The sequence below is a fragment of the Nannobrachium achirus genome, assembly GCF_963921795.1.
Source record: "Nannobrachium achirus genome assembly, chromosome: 15".
NCBI lineage: Eukaryota > Metazoa > Chordata > Actinopteri > Myctophiformes > Myctophidae > Nannobrachium > Nannobrachium achirus.
Genome location: NC_137822.1, coordinates 36,127,359 through 36,152,306, shown reverse-complemented (window position 1 = coordinate 36,152,306; position 24,948 = coordinate 36,127,359). Strand labels below are relative to the sequence as shown.

The 24,948-nt window shown below is 43.7% G+C and overlaps 1 protein-coding gene across 1 annotated transcript in view; it reads left to right on the top strand.

Annotated features, from left to right (window-relative positions):
* Positions 1–24,948, top strand: part of wdr7 (WD repeat domain 7) — a gene marked incomplete at its 3' end in the record, with an annotated part of 160,685 nt that overhangs the window by 88,200 nt on the left and 47,537 nt on the right. Inside the window, exon 22 of the mRNA XM_080743819.1 lies at positions 9,232–9,345. Coding sequence (XP_080599945.1) covers positions 9,232–9,345 — 114 coding nt within the window. The remainder of the gene's footprint in view (positions 1–9,231; positions 9,346–24,948) is intronic.

Below are 24,948 nucleotides of genomic sequence, written 5' to 3'. Positions count from 1 at the left end.
CACCCGACAAACGACGATATGAAAGAATGAATATAGATATATGAATGAATGAATAGATGATAGGAGATGCTTATGGGAAATTAAAGGATGATGTTGTGATTGGCTCATTAGATATGAAAGGATGGTGTGATTGGCTCATCTGACCTGAAAGGAAGATGTTGTGATTGGCTCATCAGAGATTTAGAGACAGTGACATGTATGAACGTAGATAAACTCTATACTGTAAATGTCTGTTCTATGCATGCTTCCATAGCAAGCACTAATGGTCATCACCTTACTCTACTGGATGAGAGCTGAACCAGGGAACAGATGGATAGGTTGGATCTGTGGTGGTGGACAAGCTATTAAATTCTGCCTGTGGACACTTGCCCCGTCTCCTGGTGTGTGTGTGATAATTCAACCATACACTCTCACCTTTAGCCTCCTATTTCCCACCCATCCTCCTCGTTTCTACACCACTCCCCCTGCACACACGCACGCGCGCACACACACACACACACACACACACACACACACACACACACACACACACACACACACACACACACACACACACACACACACACACATACACAAACATCACCGGGGAGTAGTCTTGAGTGACAAGTTGGCCTCCTAAGCCTCTGGGTGTAGCCTTGATATTCCTTCTCTCTCTCTCTCTCTCTCTCTCTCTCTCTCTCTCTCTCTCTCTCTCTCTCTCTCTCTCTCTCTCTCTCTCTCTTCCTAACGGGTTCCATCCACACTGAGTCTCTGATGTCTGCACTGACCATGAGCTCAAGACCACATGAAAGGATAGCAGCAGTGCAGCAGCGTCAAAGTGTCCTTGAGCAAGACGCAAAACCCCCTGAACTGCTCCTGAGTGCCTGGGTTAATGTGCCATCGGTGTGTGAATGGATGAACGTAATGCACATTGTAAAATGAAGGCGCTATATACAGGAAATGTCAGTGGTGCTCAGACTTTTTTCATGTCAAGGACCCGTAAAATGATATTTGGCCACGGACCTCCATCTCAAAATATTTCGTTCCAGAGACCCCCCCCCCCCCCCCAGAAGCAACATTTGAGTTACAAATGTTCGCTTAAAAAAAGACATACGTTCAAAGATTTTCACACATTTTCACAACTTGAAAAGCTTGCAGCGCGGCCCAGAGTAAGCTTGTATATCTGCTATTAAAAGAAAATTGTTAAAGTGGTGAAAATCTAACGTAGCAAAGATGCCTTTTCGTTTTTTACTGTAAATGTCTTTCTTGCCTTTATTGTGTATTGAAGGAAACGGGGGGAGACAGCAGGGAATGGCATGCATCAAAGATCCGCCGCTGTCAGACATCAGAGCCTGAGTCTTAACCAACCTGCCATGGGTGTCCCTGAGCGTTTAGGTCCATTATTTATTCAGCATTTGAGCCACGGACCACCATTTGATAAGATTTTGACCCAAAACCTCAGAATATTTTGTTGTTGTTGGATTTTGTCCACAATTCCATGCTGTATTGTTGTTGGTGCCATGGCAAACGTTGACGAAAAATAAATACAATTCTACATTCTCTAATCACGTAGACTTCTTGTACATTAACTCATTCCATGCCAGGCCCGATAGTCCCGAGATTATTTCAATGTCTTTCCCTGCCAGGCCCGATAGTCCCGAGAATTTCCGCCATTTTGAAAAAAAAAAAAAAAAAAAAAATCCAAAAAAATTTTTTTTTCAAATTTTTTTTCTGACCCCAAAAAATGTAGTAGGCATGATAGAAATTGCGAAATTGCATGTTTAACCCCCATAGCAACCCCATCTATCAAACATGGCAGCCATCTTTGTTTACATTTTAGTAAAACATAATGGCTTCTATCTCATGAATGCCTGAACGGATTTCCATTCAGATTTTTTTGTTTGAAAGCTGTGAGCAATGTGGACACACGTGGTGCATTATCTAGGCATGGGTGTGCATGATCCGTGCACTATGAATTACATGGAAGTCTATGGAGACCAGAGGCACCGTAGAGTACGAAGGTATGTTAAAATGGCGGGGAATGTGTTAAGTAATGTAGATGTTCTACAATAATTGAGCTCTTGAGGGTGTCAAATGAAACCAAATGGAACCGTAAGGGCCCATTTGTTTTCATTTTACTTTTAAAGGACAACTTAAGCCTGCAGTTTCTTCATTGCTATTTACAGTAACACTTCTAGCCCCATAAGTCACATCCAACCATGAAGGGTTGCGTTGTATCTTGGGAATGGGCTTATTCTGTGTAAAATGACATATTTAGCCACTGAACCACCCAACCACTGAAATAAGAATCTCTAAAACAATAGAAAGAAGTAAAGGAAATAATTTTAACACTCATCTTTTATATTCTTTAACACAATGCCTGCCAAGGGTTAAAAAAAAATCTATCTTAGTACTGCCCGGCTTTTTACAAAAAATTAAAATGAAAATTTAAAAAAAATTTAACATTTTTTGAAAAAAAATAAGCTCTCAGAAGATGTCCATTGCCCCCTTGCAGTTGGCAGAAAAATATAATCAACCCCAAGAAAAATCTATTTTTAGATTAACACACACAAACAATTACAGCATGTGGATGGTGGCCATTTTGGCAGCCATCTTGAAGAAGGTGTGCAGAAAGCTGATTACATGAATAACATTTTTATACTTTTTTATCAGCATCACAGGCTGCCCAAAGAGCTGTGAACACATTGCTGTCTCATATATTAGTGAACAGTGCCCCCCAGTGGCCAAAAACGGTAGAACGTACAGTAACGTGTAAGGCGGTAGATAGCTGGGCAAAATAGAACGTTTATAAACGTGTAAGGCGGCAGATGTGTTAATTACAATCTAAAATATGAACCCTTGTTGTAAAAAACTAAAGTTGTCCTTTAAGAGTTAAAGATCTATAAGGGTCCATTTGTTTTTTGGTTTCCGACTCTCCGTCATGTTGCTGGGGACCACCTGGAAACCCCTTCAAGGACCACTGGTTGAGAGCCACGGTGAGCAGACAGACAAAGAGATGAAGGTGTGGAAGGTTGTAGCGTGCGTGTCTGGCTAGTTGGTGGCAGCAGGGCCTCCGGGTTAACAAGGCATGCTGGGAACCATGTGTCACTAAATGACATGACAGCGTGACCTTGGGAGCACGCCAACCGAGGGGGGGAGGGGCGGGGTGGGGTGGGGGTGGGGGTGAGGCGGTCACATCTCCTCTTCACACCCCCCCATCCACCCACCCACCCACCCCGGTTCCCTGTCATTCCCTCCTCACCCTGTCACCCCTCAGTGTTGAGAGGGAAGAAATGGAACCCAATGGACCCATTTTTAAAACAGCAAAAAAGAAATGTGGATCTACAAGCTCTCGTCATGTTGCCAAACGACGCGTTGTAGCTTGCAGATCGACTGTTTTCCCCATTTTGTTTTGGGGGCAAAAAGATAGAATGTACGCCTATAGTGACATCCCTAAAATAGGGATGAATGGCGGTTTAACTAAACAATAAAAGGCGTGTCTAAATTATAGCACGTGTCTCATTTAGCTGGACGGACAACAGATGAATCTGCGAAAACAATTCAGAGTTGGGGGCGATCCTACTAATAAACGACCGGATGTCTGTCTGTCCGATGTCTGTCTGATATACACGCATGCTGACATCACTGATACTGAACAGTGCCCACATTTGGAGGTAATTGACATCACTGATACCTGCCGCCTGTGCTGCGCATGTGTCACCGCCATGGTAACAGCCGCATGCTGAAACAGTGCCCAAATTTGGAGATGACTGATATCACTGATACGCCTGGGTTCTCCAACAGTACTTCTGAGACTCCCATTAATGCAATCCCTCATATACTGTGCACATCCCATAACCCAAACTGCACATAATTCGGAGCACATACTGTATGTTCGAACGGCCAAGGACTACTAACTAGTATGCATACATTAAGTGAATTTGAGGTTAAACGTGAACTCTGAGGGTGGCAGTTGCATTCCCTCGATAACGCAAATCAGGCACGTGCACACATAGACATCAAAGGGGGCTTGAGCCCCTGCAGTTTTATCCATCTATAAAAAGTTCCCCCTCCAGACCATGCACACAGTTTTTACTATGGTGAAAGAAACGCGAATGCCCCTCTTTCCATGCCACACCTGACGGCAGCATTCAAGAGAATTGCCTTGTCCAAAATCTCCTGAACTTGAATGCAGCATCTTATGTTGAAAGAATTGCCCTCTCTGTGTAGAAATCCATGCCGTTACGCCACATCTCCAGTATTGACTTGATGCTTAGTTCAGTGTGTTATCAAGCACCGGAAATAGCCGACCTCCAAGCTCGCACCGCGACACGTTGTGAGCTTGGAGGTCTGCTATTTTCGATATTTCCACCAAAAGGCCTTTTAGGAACTTGAGCCCCTGAACTCTCTAACATTCTCTGCACGTCTCTGACGCGAATGACGCCCCCTGTTGGGTTCCATCTGTGCACCCTTAAAAGACCTGTAAGGGTTCCTTCCGCCTGGGCACTCCTCTGGGACACACAGATCTTCAAGGGTCTTCTGTATCTGGTTCCCTTTGTACACCCTGGGAGTTCAAATGAACAGGGTTCACTGTGCAGAAGGATATATCAGTAATAGGTCTTTTCATCCAATTACAGTAGACCATCAATTATGTTTTAATTAAGTTCATTTAGGGCCGTATCACGGCAACGTGTGGGATTGATGCAGGTGTGTATTGGCATACTGTCAACGTGTGTTATATGCACACGTGCGTGTGTGTTAGACAGATGCTGTAATTTTCTTCCCCTTTCTATATCTCGGGTCTCTTTCTCTCATTCTCTTTCTTTTCTGTGCTCTTCCTCCTCTAGTTTGTGTTTATATTTCTTGCTCTCTTCCTACATTATATATATTTTCTCACATGCTTCTTCCTCTCTCTTTCTCTCCTCCTCCCTGCTTCCTCTTGTTGTTTTTGTTCATAATCTTTGCTCTTCTTCACACATTTTTATATTTTCTCCCTCTCTTCCTCCCCCTGTCTCTGCAACTTTCATTGACTCTGTGTCGGTGTCTGCCCCCCCTCCCCCAGTGGTGTAAAGTAATTGAGTAGATTTACTTAAGTATAATTTTGAGCTATTTGTATTGTATTTCCAGTTTTCACTTTCAGTATTTTTACTTCTACTACTACTACATTAAATGTTATAGCTAGGCTATTTGAAGATAGCTGATCTACAGCCTCACAACGCATCGCATCGCCACGTGTTGTGAGCTCGTAGATCGGCTATTTTCAAACATTTTGTACTTTTGGTACTTTAAGTACATTTAGATGCCAACCCTTTCATACTTTTAATCAAGTACACTTTGAATTCCCGACTTTTACTTGTAACAGAATATTTCTATACTGCAGTATTGATACTTTTACTTAAGTAAAACGTTTGAGTACTATTTCCACCCCTGCCCCCCCCGCCCCCTCTCCCTCCATCCATGAAGAAGTGATGTAGCACACATTGAGTGGAAACATTAGCTGTAGCTGTCAATGGTGTGTGACCTGGTTAATTGGAACTTGAACCACAATGTTAACAGGATTAATCAATTTAATTACACACACGCACGACACACATGCTCGCATGTGTACACACACACACACACACACACACACACACATACGCACACACACACACACACACACACACACACGCACACACACGAATGGTCCCTGTACAATACATGCATAGGTTGCGTGTTCAAAACGTGTGACAGTGATTTGATGATTTCAGTAGTATAATAAAATAACAATAATGGCATGGTTAGAAAAGGAAGAGTGTGCACACGTTATTAGGGATGGGACGATAAGCGATATTATCGTTTATCGTGATAAAAAACGATAATCGTATGATTTAAATTTTCGTGAAATCGTCCTCCGTCAATGCACTGCACTGGGATCAATTCACCTTTTATTTGCTGAGCTGCATATCAGTTACCATTTAAACCCTCTATTGGTAAAACGTACTTATAATACGTACCCTGATAGTCTTTTTTCACTTTCTACCAAATCCATTTGCCAACAAATAGCCGATCTAGTCTAGATCTGCTATTTTTTTGGCAAATGTTCCGCCCCAGGATAATGGATGTTGGGGATATTTTGATTATCGCGATAATATCGTAAATCGCGATTTCTTTGGTCACAATAATCGTGTCCTGAAACCTTCATATGGCCCCATCCCTACACGTAGCCCAAACAGTTTTCAGCAGAGCAGGACGTAGTAGTATGATTGTGTGTAATTCATTCATTCATTAATTAAGCTGCGTTCACAGAGATTAACCTGTCTCACCTTTTAGTTGCTTCATTCATTAGCGTAGCGTTAGCTGGCCTTCCCTTCATTAGACCCACAGCATTAGCGCCAGCAGCAGCATTCATTAGCGTAGCGTTAGCTGGCCTTCCCTTCATTAGACCTGCAGCATTAGCGCCAGCAGCAGCATTCATTAGCCAGGGAGCTAATAAAAGGCCTGTCTTAATTGGCAATGGACAGATAAGGGCTAAATGAGAACGCTTGAATATGGATGGGCTTGTGTGTGTGTGTGTGTGTGTGTGTGTGTGTGTGTGTGTGTGTGTGTGTGTGTGTGTGTGTGTGTGTGTGTGTGTGTGTGTGTGTGTGTGTGTGTGTGTGTGTGTGTGTGTGTGTGTGTGTGTGTGTGTGTGTGTGTGTGTGTGTGTGTGTGTGTGTGTGTGTGCGTGCGTGCGTGCGTGCGTGCGTGCGTCCTTCCTTTGTACACAGTACAATCCTCTGGGTTCATTTAGAAGTGCTGTAAATGTTGTTTTGTTTTGTTTGTTTTTAGTTGAACATTTGAAGCATTATATTCTATGAAAAAGCAACGCTCACCTGATCAGCTCAGAGGAAGGGCTTTGCAGACTTTTTTGCAAGTTTTTTTTAAGAAACCAATGATTCTTTATGACCTCATGCACACCTGCTTGGAACTTGCCCTGCGGCAGTGCGCTTTTTTTCCCCAGATCGAACCCAGTTCTATTTGTGCGTCTTTTTGCATGCAGTAAAAAAATCCACACCAAAATCCAATGTTTTAATCATGCAGCAAACGGAAAGAAACGCAACGGGCCTGTGTGCACAGCCCTTTAGGCAGGGATCAGACGTACAGAATAAAATAAAATGACCTAAGCATTAGATTCTGAAAGCAATCATTGCTCTTTTCTTCTTATGTCATATGTCCTTAGACCTTCAGCTCCATATTAGCAAGACAGTCCAGTGTGTCATTGTCTAGGTCAGTTAGGCCACGGTGACCATTCAATCATTGCTTTATAGTTTGTTCAGTAACGGGCACTTGCTGCCTCTCTGGCTCTTTAATTAAACAGAATATACATTTTAAGGTTGGGATATCAATTAGATCCAATCAGGAAAGAGAACCCCACAAAGAGCATGTTATCAGCGTCAGGCTTATAGTGCTCATGCACATTGACAGAGGGTTTATTGCACTTGTACAGAGTACGGTATATGAGTCAGTCTACAGTAGGGCATTCACCAAATATTCGAATATCAAAGTCACTATTCGTCGAATATTCGCCCCCCTTTTTTTTCTTTTTTTTTAATATATAGTTTATAAAGCTTGGCTAGATAGGAATTCATAAGAATGAGTTGTCAATGCCCCTGGTGGATGAATTTGTTAACGCTCTATACCAGCGGTTCTCAAACCTTTTTAGGCCGTGATCCCCAAAATAAACATATTTGAACTGGGGACCCCCACCCTGACAAGCACTCGGTTCCGCAGATAAATATTGTGAAAATAGCAGATCCACATGCTCACAACGCCTCGCAACGCGAGGCGTTGTGAGCATGTAGATCGGCTATTTTCACAACGTCCGCCTCTTGCTTACTTAATATTTGCCAGTTTGGCCAGTTCTGTCGAATATTCGACTATTCGAATACATTGAGGTCGAATAATTCGAATACTAAAAATCACTATTCGTGAATGCCCTAGTCTCTAGTCTCTAGTCTATTGTTGTGTGCCTTTGTATTTTCCCATGAGCGTATACGTGTTGCTGTGTCTGTGCTTGTGTGTGTTTTGCATGGTGTTCCTATGGGTTCCTATGTGTTTTTACTTTTTATGTGTTGTGTATATATAATGTATTATTGTCTACATGTGTATTTTACTGTGCGTGTTGCTTGTGTTTTTGTGTGTTTACCTTTGTATGGTCTATGTGTGAGCGCGCACGCTTATTAATTGTGCTGATAACAGGACCCTCATTGAGCGCTGATTAGCTTCTTAACGTGGCCACCCAGAGTCATGGCTGGTGAGATAATAGCCATAATAAGGCCACATGCAGAAGCCTAGCCTGATTAACCCGCTAACAACAATGGACAACATGCAAACAACACGCACACAGCCAGGAAATTAACCGCATCAATTCTTGCCCGGTGATAGAGCTGTCTGGGCGCTGATTGGACGATTCCCATGACCCTGACAGCACAAAGGAACTTGTTTATTCATCGATTCATTTATCTCTTTTGTGTTACATGTCTTTTGATTTGAATACTTTATTAGCAGTTTGCAAATAGTATAGAGTGTTTATACAGTGGAGCTCAAACAGGGACATGCAGAGAATGTTAGAAAGGCAGGGGCTGAAATATCTAAAAGGGCCTTTTGGTGAAAATATTGAAAATAGCAGACCTCCAAGCTCACAACGCGTCGCAGAACGACCCGTTGTGAGCGCGGAGGTCGGCTATTTTCGGTGCTTGATACCACACTGAACTAAGCAAGGTAATACGGGAGTTGTGGCCTATGTACAGCATGGTTTTCTACACGGAGAGGACAATTCTTACAACATAAGATTCTGCATTCAAGTTCAGGAGAGCATTTGCATTTCTTTCACCATAGTGAAAACTGCATTCATGGTCCGGAGAAGGCACTTTTTACAGACATATAAAAGGGCAGAGGCTCAAGCCCCCGTTTATGTCTATGTGGGCTCAAAGGATAACACAAAATGTCCTTAGGGCTTGTTTCCATTGTGGTCCTGTGTATCCAATTCATCAACACATTCAAATACATACAATTATATAATGGAATACAAAACATCATCAACACTAGTAGCAATAGTCTTACAGATAGGTAAAATGAAAATATGGTCTCTCTTCAATTTCAGTCCAACTCTTTTCAAGTTTCATTTGTAACAAGTTCATAAGGCTTTCTGTATGTTTTATAAAACTGTATGTTTTATAAAACAACGTTTTATTAAAGTTCCTCTGTCTTCCCTTCTCTCTTTCTCTACAGCTGGATCGTCGACAGAGACCGCACCTCCAATGCCGCCCCCTGTGGAGCCTCAGCCAATAGAAACCAAGGCTCCTGAAGAGGAAATGGATGTCACCGATGATGACATCACAGCAGGTATGTTGTTGTTCATACTGTACAGCCGTGTCAGGAGTAGGGATGGGACGATACGCAATATCATCGTTTATCGTGATAAAAAACACTCACGATATTCGTACAGCAGAGATTTAATGTATCATGATATTGTCTCTGTCATGCACTGGGATCAATTCACCTTTTATTGGCCGAGCTGCATGTCCGGTACCACTTAAACCCTCTATAATTGGAAAAGGTACTTAAAGGGGTGGTGACATCCAAAAATAAATTTTGAGTTTTTTATGCTTTTTTTAATGTTCCCTGGCCTCAATTACACCAAAAAAAACACAACTTTTGACATGCAGTGGTTTTCCTGCTATCTGTGTGTTTGTGCCGGTTTCTGCATAATGAGTCTCAAACGCGCAGTTCATTGGATACTGGACTCATACGTCGTCAGTCCTCCTCTCTCCCAGTCTCCCTGTCTGTATTTCTCCCATAGAGTTATTTCTCCACAGCCCAAGTTTTGAGGAAGTGACCTCTTACATTATATCGTCCTTTAATTGTAAATATGGGCATATAAAATACATTTATCCATTCAAATATCTTATTTACATCAATATCCTTCATATCAAGTAGTCTGTTTATGCTTTAGTGAAATAATTAAAATCGCTATGTATTTGCGCACAGCGGAACCTCTCTCCTTCTTACCGACACTCTGTGTCGGCTGTGTCCGACTAACAGTGCACTGCTCCCCGGGGTAGAGCTAAGTGGAACCTCCCTCCTTTTACCGACACTCTGTCGTTGCTGTGACAGTGCACAGCGCACCCACACCCACACACACACACACACACACAGACAGACAGTAATGCGAGCAGACAGTAAAACGCTATAACACAAGCAATAGGTGTTTCTCTAAACTGAGGCATTTAGCCAAAATATGTTGCTATAACTACAAAGGACCATGACGTTTTTCTGCATTGCGGAGCGGAGCTGAACGTTACCGCGGCGCCGACGGTCTAAATTGAACTCCGCGAAGGTACATAGTAACCGCAGGGCTCCGGTAATGTATCGTTCCCGGGGTAAGAAAAAACACCCGCGCCTCGGCTCGTAATGACACAATTCCCCGCTGATCATGCAGACGCGTATGCCTCAGGCCAGGGCTTAGCTCAGCCTCTTTAGCTGCCATGGTTGTGTGTGTGTCTGTGTCACAGCCACTGTCAGTGTCTTGTGCGAAAGCAACAAAAAATGCGAGCACGCATCTCTGTGTGTTGGAGCCGGGGCGGCCGCAGATCTGTATGTGCGTGCGCGTGCGTGTGTGCGTGCGTGTGTGTGTGTGGCCACTTTGGGTACCATAGTTTGAGAATCGCTGTCCTATAAGGGCTGAAGTGATTGATTTGTATTAATAATCAAAATCTACAAAGTTACTAGTAACTAAAGCCTCCAAATGATTGTAGTGGAGAGATAAAGTGCATTTGCCTCTGAGATGTAGTGGAGTAGAAGTATAAGAATTGAAAATTGGAAAGGGTTAGGGTTAGGGTTAGGGCTAATACTCAAAATTGTACTCAAGTACATGTACTTACTGCACTATAGGCCTACTAATATTTATTTTGTTAGAATGAGTGGGAGAGAGAGGCTCCCCTGGTGGTGAGTTTAGAGTATTTCAGGTGACAGACCGTTTTTCATGACACCTTAACAGAGAGAGACACCATGGCTCCATGGAGTGGATTTTCAAGTTTAAACATTTTAAAACATGTTTTTAGGACCAGGGCAAAGACTTTTATGATTGGTAAAAACAGAATGTCATTTAACCTTTAAAGTGTACGTACTTGATACAGTCTTTTTTTCCACTCCCTATCAAATGTCTTTGCCAAAGAATAGCCGATCTACAAGCGGTGCGACGCGTTGTGAGCTTGTAGATCTGCTATTTTGTGTTCCGCCCCAGGATAATGGATTTTGATTATTGCGATAATATCGTAAATCGCGATTTCTTTGGTCACAATAATCGTGATATGAGATTTTCATATCGTCCCATCCCTAGTCAGGAGGCATTATGTTTTCATGATTATGTTGCACGTACAGTAGGTAGGGCTGTACCAAGCGTGTGAACGTGATATCTCAGGAAGACTTGAAGGGTATTTGTGTATGGGTGACTTTGTAAGAACAGTGTGGGAGTGTGGGTGGACTGGATGCATGTGTGTGTCAGCTCTATCTTGACGCTGTTAATTGGTGACAATCTGGCCATACCCGCAATTGCGCCATTGCAATACTGTGGTCAACATGGTGTTAAAAGCAGTCTGGTGTTAACTGCACGTGCGCGCGCACACACACACACACACACACACACACACACGCACACTCTCACACACACTGGCTGGTGAAGTGAAAAATGCCAGCGTGCCATTCGCTAGGGAATGGTTAACACCTCCAGTGCAGGTAGAGAACAACCAGCGTGTGCGCACACACAAATACACACGCCTGCTCACTTTTCCAGTCCATTTGTTTTTTGTCACATTTCCCTGTGAGTTCTTTAGATGTACCAACAGTCTGTCTGTCTGTCTGTCTGTCTGTCTGTCTGTCTGTCTGTCTGTCTGTCTGTCTGTCTGTCTGTCTGTCTGTCTGTCTGTCTGTCTGTCTGCCTTCTGTCTGTCTGTCTGCCTACTGTCTGTCTGTCTGCGTTATCTGCCCCTATTTCTCTCGATCTCTTTTTCTCTCTCCCTCATCTTTCTAATTCCCTCCGTTAACCCTCTTCTATTCTCTCTCTCTCTCTCTCTCTCTCTCTCTCTGTTTCTCTCTCTGTTTCTCTCCCTCTCTCTCTCTCTCTCTCTCTCTCTCTCTCTCTCTCTCTCTCTCTCCCCTTCCCATTCCAGTCAATATTACAGACATGGCTGCCAATTTATCATTTTTCAGAGCTCATTTTTCACCCATCGTGTTTTTCTTTCCTCCATTTCCACTGCAGTGCCAAATGTTTTGGTGCACAGGCAACAACAATATGGAAAGGGAGAGTGTGCATGTTTGTGCGTGCAAGCCGTGCATGCATGCTCGCCCCATGTGTGTAGTCGTATGCGTGCACAGCACTGCACACGCATAAAGATGTTGATATGGCCAAAACCGTCTTATTGTTGGAAAAGTGAGAAGGAGATCGAAAGAGAATACAGTATTTTCTTTTTTCATTTGTAACTCAAAGAGAGACTGTATACATGTAACCAAATGGACCCTTGAGGCAGTGGTTCTCGAAGTGGGGTCCGTGGACCCTCAGGGGTCCTTGGGGTGGGTTCCAGGGGGTCCCCAGCAAAAATAGTTAATATAGCATCACAATCGTTTTAACCACTTTATTCTTGTAAATGTTGGCTAATGAAGAGTTGCAGATCTACAGGCTCACAGCGTCACTATGTTACATCTGCTTTCTTTTTTTTTCTTTTGTTTTCTTCTTTAAACATACCGAAAGTGTTTATACTCTTTTTTCTTCTCTTCTGGGGGTCCCTAGCTGGCACAATACATTTTCAGAGGGGAGTATGTGGCCAAATAAATATAAATTTGATATTTTACACCCCACCCTGACGATCACTAAGAGTTGAGGCATTACATTTTGTATAACACGGTTCTATGTGTGCGAGGCGTTGTGAGCTATTTTCACAATTTCTGCCTCTAATATTTGACAATTTTGCCAATGTTTAATTTGTCATTTTAGAGGTATTAAAAAGTCATTAAATTGTCACTGTAGAAATGTGCAGATACCCTCTTATGCACTTATACACACTTTATGTTGGTTTGTTTACTGTTGAGTGAGAAAACAATCATCTGGGGACCCCAAAAAATAATTTCAGGTTGAGAACCACTGGCCTAGCCTATGGGTTAACTAATACCATTACAGCTGTATGGGGCTCAGTGCTTATAGAAGGAGGCCCCAAAAAACTGCTAGAGCAGCAACTCTCTCTCAGAGGGTAAGTGGGTCACGCACCAACGACCAGGGACTTATACGTTATTGGTTGGTGTTTTAAAAGGATCAGACTGGCGCGCGAGTGGAAGTTAGCTGCACACTGTGTGTGTGTGTGTGTGTGTGTGTGTGTGTGTGTGTGTGTGTGTGTGTGTGTGTGTGTGTGTGTGTGTGTGTGTGTGTGTGTGTGTGTGTGTGTGTGTGTGTGTGTGTGTGTGTGTGTGTGTGTGTGTGGTGGAGTAGAAGTCGGTGTATGTCTCTCTTATCCACTTAAAACTGTAGTTGAACGAGGTTCCCCAGGGTATACACTTGGCCCTCTCCTCCCCCCCCCCCCCCCCCCCTACACCAAATCTCTTCTCTGAAAACGTCCGATCCCCGAATATTAACCTCCAGAATAGGGACCCTAGGTTACATGTAGGGCTGTCGCGATTGTGACATTTTACATGACGATTAATTGTCACTCAAATAATTGCGATTAACGATTTAATCGTGTTTTTTGTCGTTGACAATCACATTTCCGTTTGGCTTTTAGGCTTTGAAGTTGCACATGGCAGATATGACACGTATCCTAAATATACAAAGAAATGACTGACATACTTGACAACTTTATACTTAAAAAAAATAACATACCGGTAGATAGTGGGAATAGCCAATCTACAAGCTCACAACGCGTCACGATGCGACGCGTTGTGAGCTTGTAGATCTGCTATTTCTACTATTTTTGACCTTTTTTTTTATATATGAACATTTTTCAACATGGAAACGATTATGACGAATATGAAAAAATAGACGATTATGTAAGAATTGTGACAGCCCTAGTTACATGCGTACACACTGTAAAATCCTGAGCGTTATACATCATGTAAAAAATCCACACACAGGACGATAATAAGCAATATTATCGTTTATCGTGATAAAAAACACTCACGATAATTGTATTGTGGAGATTTAATTTATCGTGATATCGTCCTCCGTCATGCACTGGGATCAATTCACCTTTTATTTGCTGAGCTGCATATCCGGTACCACTTAAACCCTCTATTGGTAAGACGTACTTATAATATACAAACTTGATACAGTCTTTTTTTCACTCTCTACCAAATCTCTTTGCCAAAAGATTGCCGATCTACAAGCGTTGCAACGCGTTGTGAGCTTGTAGATCTGCTATTTGTTTGGCAAATGTTCTGCACCAGGATAATGGAGTTTGATTATCGTGATAACATCGTAAATCACGATTATTTTGACACAATATGAAATGTTCATATTGTCCCATCCCTAACACACACACACACACACACACACACACACACACACACACACACACACACACACACACACACACACACAAATACAATGTTGGGGGAAAGAAACGTGAGGGTCCTTATAGCCTGCTGGCAACAGACATCCAGTACGCTGTGATTGGTCAGTGTAGTGTTTTGACAGATTAGTCACGGACGGACACAGACATTTGGGGCACAATACGGACGAGCGCTCTTCTCAACGGCTCGACCCTCAGGAGCCGTAGCGATGCTGTGGCCGGGGAAATAAGGAAAGAAATGGAGAGGATGTAGGAGAGGAGAGGAGCAGGGGCGTCAATTGGGTATGGCAGTAAAATAACTACAAATGCAAAATTTTACATAAGGTATTATATTCTCCACACTTGTATTCTTCCCATCTTGACAGAACATTCCCAGGTTCCGCAGGTCAGCTGCACAGGTGCAATGCATTATTGTTAATTGTGGCACGTTTACTAACATGCCATGTTTAGCTGCACTTGAACAACTGTTCCAGGCTGCCATATCCAGCCCAAGAAACCGTAGAAACCTGTGTAAAAAAAACTGTCAAAACTCTTTTTTTTCAGACATTGTGAAAATAGCCGATCTACATGCTCACAACGCCTCGCAGCGCGAGGCGTTGTGAGCATGTATATCTGCTATTTTCACAATAGAACTTACAAAATGTAATGCCTCTTTTCCATGAGGACTCCCATCTTTGCCATACCCTAGCTTTTGCTGAACTGACGCCACTGGAGAGGAGAGAGAGGGAGAGAGAGATGGGGAAGTGGGATGACCGTGTTGTCAGGCAGGAATCACGTCAACATCAGTGTCAATAAAATAACTATTATCAGTCCTGACAGAGAGGGGGGGGGGGGGAGGGGGGAGACAGAAGCAGGGCAGAGAGTAACAAATAGATGGGTCAGTGTAAAACAGTGCTTCTAAACCTGTGGGTCGGGGACCAGGGGGTCCCCAAAGTATTTTGGAGGGTCTTCAGATGATTAACTTAATGTGAACATTAAACATTGGCCAAATTGTCAAATATTAGAGGCAGACATAGTGAAAATAGCCGATCTACATGGTCACAACGCCTCGCGACCATGCACCAAGGCTGGAAAATCTGGCCTGGCAATGTGTCGCGGGTTCGAGTCCCGATCCCAACAGCTTTTGCTTTGTGTCACCCCCCCCCCCCCCCCCCCCCCATCTCTCTCTCCCCATTTCCTGTCAACCTACTGTATTGTATACCTATCAATAAAGGCAGAAAAAGCCCCACAAAATATTTAAAAACGAAAATTGTAAAATATATAATCATATAATCATAACTTTGGTAATAAAGAGAGACACACCCAGGCAGTGATGAAGATGTACACTCAGCAATGGATAGACAGACAGACAGTCTGTCAGTCAGTCTGTCAGTCAGTCAGTGCCAAGGTGAAACACTCAAGGATGCTTTGTTACGCTGACGATAGACTTATCACCCCATCACCTTGACTCTTAGCACGCACACACATATTGTACACACACACACACACACACACACACACACACACACACACACACACACACACACACACACACACACACACACACACACACACACACACAGTTTAGTGACTGATGTCTATGGAGAAGACATGGGTTGTTGCTAGGGGCAAGAGAGGTTCTGCAGTGGCTCACAGATTGAAGCTGTCAACGCGCACGCACACACGTGCACAGGCGCACACACTCTCGCTCACTCGCGCCGACATAAAAACAGACAAGCGAACACGTGCAGTATAGGAGACAGACCATGCCAAAAAAAGCAACAGCACCACATACACACAAATGAAGACGGATACACTGACATGCATAAATACCGTGTGTGTGTGTGTGTGTGTGTGTGCGTGTGTGTGTGTGTGTGTGTGTGTGTGTGTGTGTGTGTGTGTGTGTGTGTGTGTGTGTGTGTGTGTGTGTGTGTGTGTGTGTGTGTGTGTGTGTGTGTGTGTGTGTGTGTGTGTGTGTGTGTGTGTGTGTGTGTGTGTGTGTGTGTGTGCGCGCGCGCGCGCTGTAATGATGTCCACACTAGTGTCAAGGGAGGTCATTAGGTCTTGTCCTATAGCAGATCCACCCTTTACACGCGCACGTGTGCTGTACACACACACACACACACACACACACACACAAGCCGCCCCTCCCTCTCACACCTCTCTCTCTCTCTCGCTCTTGTTTGCTCACACAAAGCGGGGATAGAGAGGTAGAGTATACGATATAAGGATAGATAAAGTGAGACAGGAGATATTTAAGGAGTCTGGGAGTCTCACAATGCCTCACGCTGCGAGGCGTTGTGAGCTTGTAGATCTGCTATTTTTGGCTAAAGTTCTCTGAATATTGACGCTAGTGTCACTTCAAATGCTTAATATAAAAAAGGAGGAAAAAGGTTTCTATCACACAAAGATTTGGAGGACCCCCTGTAGTAACTCTGAGGACCCCCTAGTGTTCCCGGACCCCCTGTTGAAGACCCATGACCAATACTGTTTTTAAAGGAAAATTGTCAGGCTTTATTTCTTACTCAGCATTTTCTGGCACATGACTAATGTATATGCAACTTGTGTTGACACAATCTACATACAATTAGAGTGTGTGCATGCGGTAAAATAGGAACTTGGTGTGTGTCTAAATGCTAATGACTCTGGAGAGCATTGGTTCTCAAAGTGGGGTCCAGGGACCCCCAGGGGTCCACACATTGCCACTAGGCAATGAGAAAAATCACACCCAGTGTGAAGTGAGCGGTGCATTCTATTTATGAGTTAATTTCATCAAGTGTCCCGCTAGCCAATCACAGCTTGTCCTTCGAAGCTTGGCCAATGGGTGTCTACCATCTTTGAGACGTTTGTGTTTACTTTTTCGTACAACAAACTTTGAGCCGTTTGTACCCAGATGTAGGTCATATCTAGGCCAGATGTAGTCCATATCTAGGCCAGATGTAGGTCATATCTAGGCCAGATGTAGTCCATAACTAGGCCAGATGTAGTCCATATCTAGGCCAGATGTAGGCCACGCTCCAGTTTACTTTAGGGCCCTTTTTAGACATGTTTAGGAACCGGACAAAGCAAGATGTTGGAGCTTAGCTCCTTCCAGGAGCACCGCTCAAAAAACACAATGTTACACATATATATTAGCTAAAATGATCTTCCCTGCTTTTTATGGGTTAAGAGTTAGAGTTATTACTTGCGCCAGGAGAGCGCGCAAGTACTGCGATCGGCTGGGTATGTATGTCAGTGTCCTTCTTTGTTTAAGCCCGTAGCCCAATCAGGGACCAGCATTTCTGTCAAAGTCATCATTAACAGCCAATGAGGGACCAGCATTCCTGGTGATGCCAGTGGTGATGTCACTGGTGATGCCAGTGGTGAGTGCACCCCATGGCGCGCTCTGCCGGCGCACAGCATGTGCCAACTTGTGCACAAGGCACAAGTTGGCACCTCGACAAGAGTGCAGTTCTAGTTACGACTAGGAACAGATTCACGTTGTGTATTATAGGTTTAGGGGTTGGAGTTCTGCACTTGGTGTCACATGCTGAAAATGACTGATCTACAAGCTCACACACTACTCGCTAGTCGCTAGTGAAGCGCTAGGGTTTAAAAATGGTCAAAATGGCATTATAAAAAATGACCTCACAAGCATACAGTACTAAAGCCAACGCGTGCGTGTGTGTGTGTGCGACTGTGCGCGCATGTGTGCACGTGCGTGCGTTCCCCTTCTAGATAATAGTCTGTCTCCATTACCCCTCCCTCTATCTCATTCTCCGTTTTTTTTTCTCTCTCCACATTTTTCTCTATCTTTTTTCCTCTCTCCGTCCGTCCGTCTCTCCACCCCTCCCTCCCCTTCTCCCCTCTGACCTTCTCCATCACTCATTCCTTCTGCCTCCACTGACCACTACCATCCCCCAATTCCCTCCCATCTCTCTCCGTCTCTCTCTCTCTCTCTCTCTCTCTCTCTCTCCCTCGCTCTCTCTCTCTCCCTAACTGCATTTTTTGTATTCCCCCTCTCTATCTCTATGTCCGTCTTCTCTCCTGTTGAATTGTCTTCATGAAATCTTTGGTCACATCTAGTGGTAAATGATGCATTTATATAAAGTGTAGCACCTTTATCCAAGGCGCTTTACAGAGATTGTGCATTACATTCACCCATTCACACACATTCAGATGGCAGAGGGAACCATGCAAGGCACCAACCTGCTCACCGGGAGCAACTATGGGGTTCAGAGTCTTGCTCAAGGACTCTTTGACACTAACTCTGGGGCAGCCCGGGATCGAACTGGGAACCCTCCCTCCGTGGTCTAATGACGGTTTCTCTACCCCTGAGCCACTGCCACCCCTATGATGGAGGGATGAATCCCCAGAGGTCAAACACCACTACTTTACGCAGTCACAAGCACACCGAAAGCATTGTGTGCAAAGACAACATTTTGTACTCTATCCTCTTTTAATATTGTATTTCTTTATATTTCTCTCACTCCACCGCTGCACTCCTCTCATTCTCTCTCTTTCTCTCTCTCCATCCATCCTATCTCTATCCCGTGGTCTTTCAATCCCATCAGCCAATCTTGAGACAGGGGTCAAAGTTGAAAGGTCAAGCTGACCCTCACCTGGCGTGGTGGTGTCATTAGGCGGGGTCTGATTTGGTTAGCTGAAACGCTAGCCTCCTGCGCTAACCTAATATGGGAGCCTGGAGAGGTCATTTAGTGTTGGGCAAAGGTTGGATCATATTTCCCTCTACGATGGATCTCACCTCTTTATATATATGTATATGAATCCCTGCTCTCTCTCTCTCTCTCTCTCTCTCTCTCTCTCTCTCTCTCTCTCTCTCTCTCTCTCTCCTCTCTCAGTGAGGGGATAGTGGTATCGTTTTAAATAATGACCTTGGGTTCACCCTTGCCTCCCTACCCTTTTGTGGCTTAGAGTTGTGACATGGCTGGTTCAAAGATCACTGAGGTCAACATAAACCGGACCACTCTCTCTTCCTCTCTGCTGTTCTTTGTATGTTTAGCCTTTGGAAATGTTTTCTTCCTGAATTGATTTGAGAGCTCGGAACGAGTGTGGGACTCTGACACAGTGGAAACGAGGGAAAGGGGGTAGAGGAGGAGGAAGAAGAGAGTAAGTAGGAGAGATGGAGAGATTGCAAGTGAGAGGAGAGAGAAAGAAAGAGGCCTTGCCACCAGTCAATGATATCAAGCAACCAGGCATGTGCACACATAGACATCAAAGGGGGCTTGAGCCCCTGCCCTTTTATCAATCTGTAAAAAGTGCCCTCTCCAGACCATGAACGCAGTTTTTACTATGGTGAAAGAAATGCAAATGCCCCTCTTTCCATGCCATACCTGAAGGCAGCGTTCAAGAGAATTGCCTTTTGCAAACTCTCCTGAACCTAAAGCATATTGTGTTGAAAAAATTGCCCTCTCTGTGTAGAAATCCCATCTCCATAATTGACTTATGCTCAGTTAGTGGTATCAAGCGCCGAAAATAGCCGACCTCTAAGCTCACAACGCGTCGCGCTGCGAGCTTGGAGGTCTGCTATTTTTGATATTTTCACCAAAAGGCCCTTTTAGAAATTTCAGCCCCTGCCTCAACATTCTCTGCACATCCCTGCAAGCAACTGATGAGTCTGAGAAAGTCTCTCAACTCGATAAATCCAGAGAGAGGAAGAGATAAACAGTGTAAGAAAAGAAGAGAGGCAGAATGAGTGAATTAATATTCATTTGGCTGAACCACAGGAATTCATACTACTGTATTTGTTTTTTCCTTTCGGTTCTGTCCAGCTACATCTCTCTTCCGCCTGTCTCGTCTCTCGATGTGGCTTCCTAAAGGATGTTCTAACATGCGTTAGGGTGTGATATTAGGTTACCGTCTAACAAGGTGAATTATTTGTCTATACTTAGTTGACCGGAACCCATGACCCGATACAGCGTTGTTGCCATGTCGGCTGATAATAAGTGACTATGGGCTTGTTTCTAAAGTGTAATTGCTTATTTGGGCTTGTTTCCTCAATGTGGTTTAAACCTTGACATTTTCATGTCGAGGACCCCCAAATCAATATGTAATTGTCTGCATATAACCATCTGAAAACATTTTTGTGCCAAGAACCCCGTACTAGAATTTTGTTGTTAAAAGATTTTCCCTCGCAAGATCTGGCAACACTGTCTTTATAATAGGTCTGGTCCTTGTTTCCCTCTACACAACATCTCTTTGCCAAAAAGCAGCTGATCTACAAGCCCATAGAGCAGCTGATCTACAAGCCCGTAGAGCAGGGGTATTCAACTAAATTGGTCAGGGGTTCTACATTGTCAGAAACCCAAGGGGCCGGGGGCCGGACTTGCTCTGGATTAAGAGCGTCTGCTAAATGCCTAAATTGTAATTGTCAAAGAGCAAAAAGAGAATCAAATTGTCTTAATTGACTTGCCGATTCATTTACTCAGTCAACCAATGAGCTAGTGTCTCTTTCTCCCGTCCTCTCTATATCATCCTTCTATTTAACTCTTCTCTCTCTCTCTCTCTCTGCCTCTCTTTCTTCCCCACTTTCTGTCTGTCTCTCTCTCTCTCTCTCTCTCTCTCTCTCTGTCTCTCACACACACCCACACACACACACTAACACTCACACCTGTCCTATGCTTGAATGGATGGTGTGATGACATGTGCAACTGGGGGGATGGGCAGCGTGTGTGCGTGTGCTTGTGAGACACACCATATGTGTGTGTGCGTGCGCGTCATTGTGCATGTCTGTCAGGATTTAGGAGAATGTGACACAAAGATAAAGCACTGGCCTTGGGGATCCGTGTGTGTGCGCGCACGCGCGTGTGTGTGTGTGGGTGTGGGTGTGTGTGTGTGCCTGGTGTTGTGGGTTGCTATGTGCATGTGCATGTGCATGCAGTGTGTGCACATGCAGAGGTGTGCATGTGGTGTCATCATAATAATTACGTAATCGTATTAACAATAACAGTTATTTTAGCATTATTGCATTATATATCTACTTATTTATTTTTTGGGAGGAGGGGGTTAACTACAAGTTAAACTAACTAACTACTGTACAAGCTCACATCGCAACAAATTGTAAAATCTGTTCATTAATTGTGATGGAGGTAAAAGTTAGAAATCGTGATATTGAATGGAATAATGCTAGTCCCAGCTCACTCTTTTACTTATACATACGTAATATGTATCTCCCATCCTCAGATCTCTCTCTCTCTCTCTCACACACACACACACACACACACACACACACACACACACACACACACACACACACACACACACACACACACACACACACACACACACACACACACAGAGCGTGCAGCCGTGCACAGTGAGTGCAGGGATTCACAAAGAAATACAATACAACACACACACACACACACACACGCCACTGGCCTATCTCACCCCCTGCTGCTGTGCCTCAACAATCTGCCCCTCTGCAGAACAGCAGGAAGGGGGGGGGGGGGGGGGGGGGAGAGAGAGAGAGAGAGAGAGAGAGAAAAAGAGGGGGAAAGATACAGAGAGAGAGGGAGAGATACAGACAGTGGCGTCAGTTCAGCAAAAGCTAAGGTATGGCAACATGACTGGTGACTTGCACGCATGCGGAGGCGTGCGTTCTGCACCATGAGTACTTTCTACTTTTGGTAATTTAATTTCGATATCAATACTTTTGTACTTTTACTCAAGTGCATTTTGAATTCTGGACAATTTTTTTCACTACCGTTTTTATTAGTATTCTACATTGCAGTATTACTACTGTAGAGAGAGAGAGAGAGAGAGAGGTAGAGAGAGAGATACTGTAGAGATAGAGAGAGGTAGAGAGAGAGACACAGAGAGAGAGAGAGAGAGATACGGTAGAGAGAGAGAGAGAGAGGGGGAGAGAGAGAGAGAGAGAGAGAGAGAGAGAAATGTGCCAGGCTCTGCATTATAGAAACGGGGGAACACTGAGGTTCAAGGCCAGACACGCTAATATTCACTCCCTGCACCTGCTCCACACACACACACACACACACACACACACACACACACACACACACACACACACACTGTACGTACATGCACACTCACACGTACATGAGCACACACACACACACACACACACACACACACACACACACACACACACACACACACGCAAGCACATTGAAATGGGCACACACAATTACAGTCATTCCAGAATTGTGTGCACTCTTGAATGTGCAGAGAAAACACTGCCAACGTCTATTTTCGGTGCACAGTTACAGTAAAATAAAGTTGATAAAGTTGAGTACAGTGGTACGATATTACAGTGATTGTTAACTCATTGAGTGCCAATCCCGAACTAGTTCGGCTTTATTAGCGTATCGTAGAGTGCCGATCCCGAACAAGTTCGTTTTGTTTTGTTTTTTTTTTTTTTTTTAATTGAAAAAATTGTTTTTGAATTTTTTTTTTTTTTTTTTGGACCCCATCAAATCTGGTGAACATGATTTCAATCGCGATTTTGCATGTTCCACCCCCATACAACCCCATCTAACATACAGGGCAGCCATTTTTGTTTACATTACATGTAAAACATAATGGCGATTATCTCAAGAATGCCTGAACGGATTTCCAATCGGATTTTTTTGTTTGAAAGCTGTGAACAAACTGCACAAATCCACTCCAATGCAATCCAGGATTGCATTGGATTTTTTAGAGCTCATTCTTCTCTGTTTTTTTCCCATGCATGAGGTGTGCAAGGTTTAATCATGGCTAAGTTGACGAAAATAAGGCTTCTAAAATGCTTGGTAGCCAATAGCTAACTTCAAGCTAACTTGTACAGGAAGAGTAACTTCCTGTACATGCACAAAGGAAAGTGTTCAGGCAAGTCATGGCTCCAGGGCTTGGGCATGCATTACCAGCATATCTCTATTATTCTCTGGTCACTGGGCGCCCTCTAGTGGTGATAGGCTGGCACTCAATGAGTTAAAAGGAACACAAAAAGCCCCGTGGGGCTTGTTTCCATTGTGGTCCTGTGCGAGACATCATCAACACTAGTTGGGGGAGGGGCACTATATCATTGATATAGGATAGTGTGCAGAAAGAAAGAAAGAAAGAAAAGACAATCAAATGGTGTTGCTTGTTTGATGAGGTGCTTAATTGATTGCATTTAGATGAGTGAGTGATTGGATAATTTTCCTTGGAGTGGGGTGAAACAGCCTCCATAGATAGTCCATAGATAGACCATATTAGCACAGATAGTTTTAAACGCTGCAGTGCAAATTAGATTCACCGTAATTATTCTCATGAACAATCAATGTGTTTATGTACATTTAGGAAATTGTGTTTGATCAGCTAAATCCTCCATGCACCAACATTCCTCATACTATGTGATGTCAGCAGTGGAAGTAGGATTACAGTGTACTGTACTACATGCATAGGCCAATATATTGTACCAAGTATGTTAAATACAGCAGTGGTTCTCAACCTGTGGGTCGGGACCCTCAGGGGGGTCCCCAAATTATTTTGGGGGGTCCCCAGATGATTAGCTTAATGTGCAACATTGTTTTCTCACTCAACAGTAAACAAACCAACATAAAGATTAAGTGTATAGAGGGTATCTGCACATTTCTAAAATGACAATTTAAGGACCATTTATTACCTCTAAAATGACAATTTAAACATTGGCCAAATATTAGAGGCAGGAATTGTGAAAATAGCCTATCTACATGCTCACAACGCCTTGCGTTACGAGGCGTTGTGAGCATGTAGATCGGCTGTTTTCACAATTCATTCTAGGTTCTTGGTTCTAGTTCTGCTATTTTCACAATAGAACGTGTTAATCAAAATGTAATGCCTCAACTTATTGCTGGGTGGGGGGTCCCCAGGGTGGGGGGTCCCCAGTTAAAACATGACTATTTTGGGGGTCGTGGCCTGACAAGGTTGAGAACCAGTGAAATACAGGACTCCATGTACAACTAGCAGCTTATGTATCGCCTCTGTCGGGTGGAAACCTCATATATGTCCAAAAATGTTTACTTTTCAAGATTCAAATTCTAAAGTAGCAGATCAACATGCTCAGATCTGCTACTTTTGATGGTCTTGTGTGACGGTGTAGTATGATTAATATACGGAAGAAATCACAAAAAGTTAAAATATTGAGATATTAGGTTTCTACCTGACAGCAAGGACAAGGTGTATGTCATGATGTTACTCTGATGTCCGTGATGTGCCGTTGCCTTTTCAGAACTTTTCTCATTAAAAGTAACTTATACTAAAATGCAAGTACTGTAACCTCAAGCTCGTATCATGTCGCAGCATGACGTGCCGCGAGCTTGTAGATCTGCTATTTGCCCAAATAGCGATGTCCAACTTCACTGCATAATGCCATGTTTAGCTCGTATGAAAATAGAGCCACTCGTTGCACAGTTGAGAGCGACCCACCTAATCGTCATTTAACAAGGAATGTTCC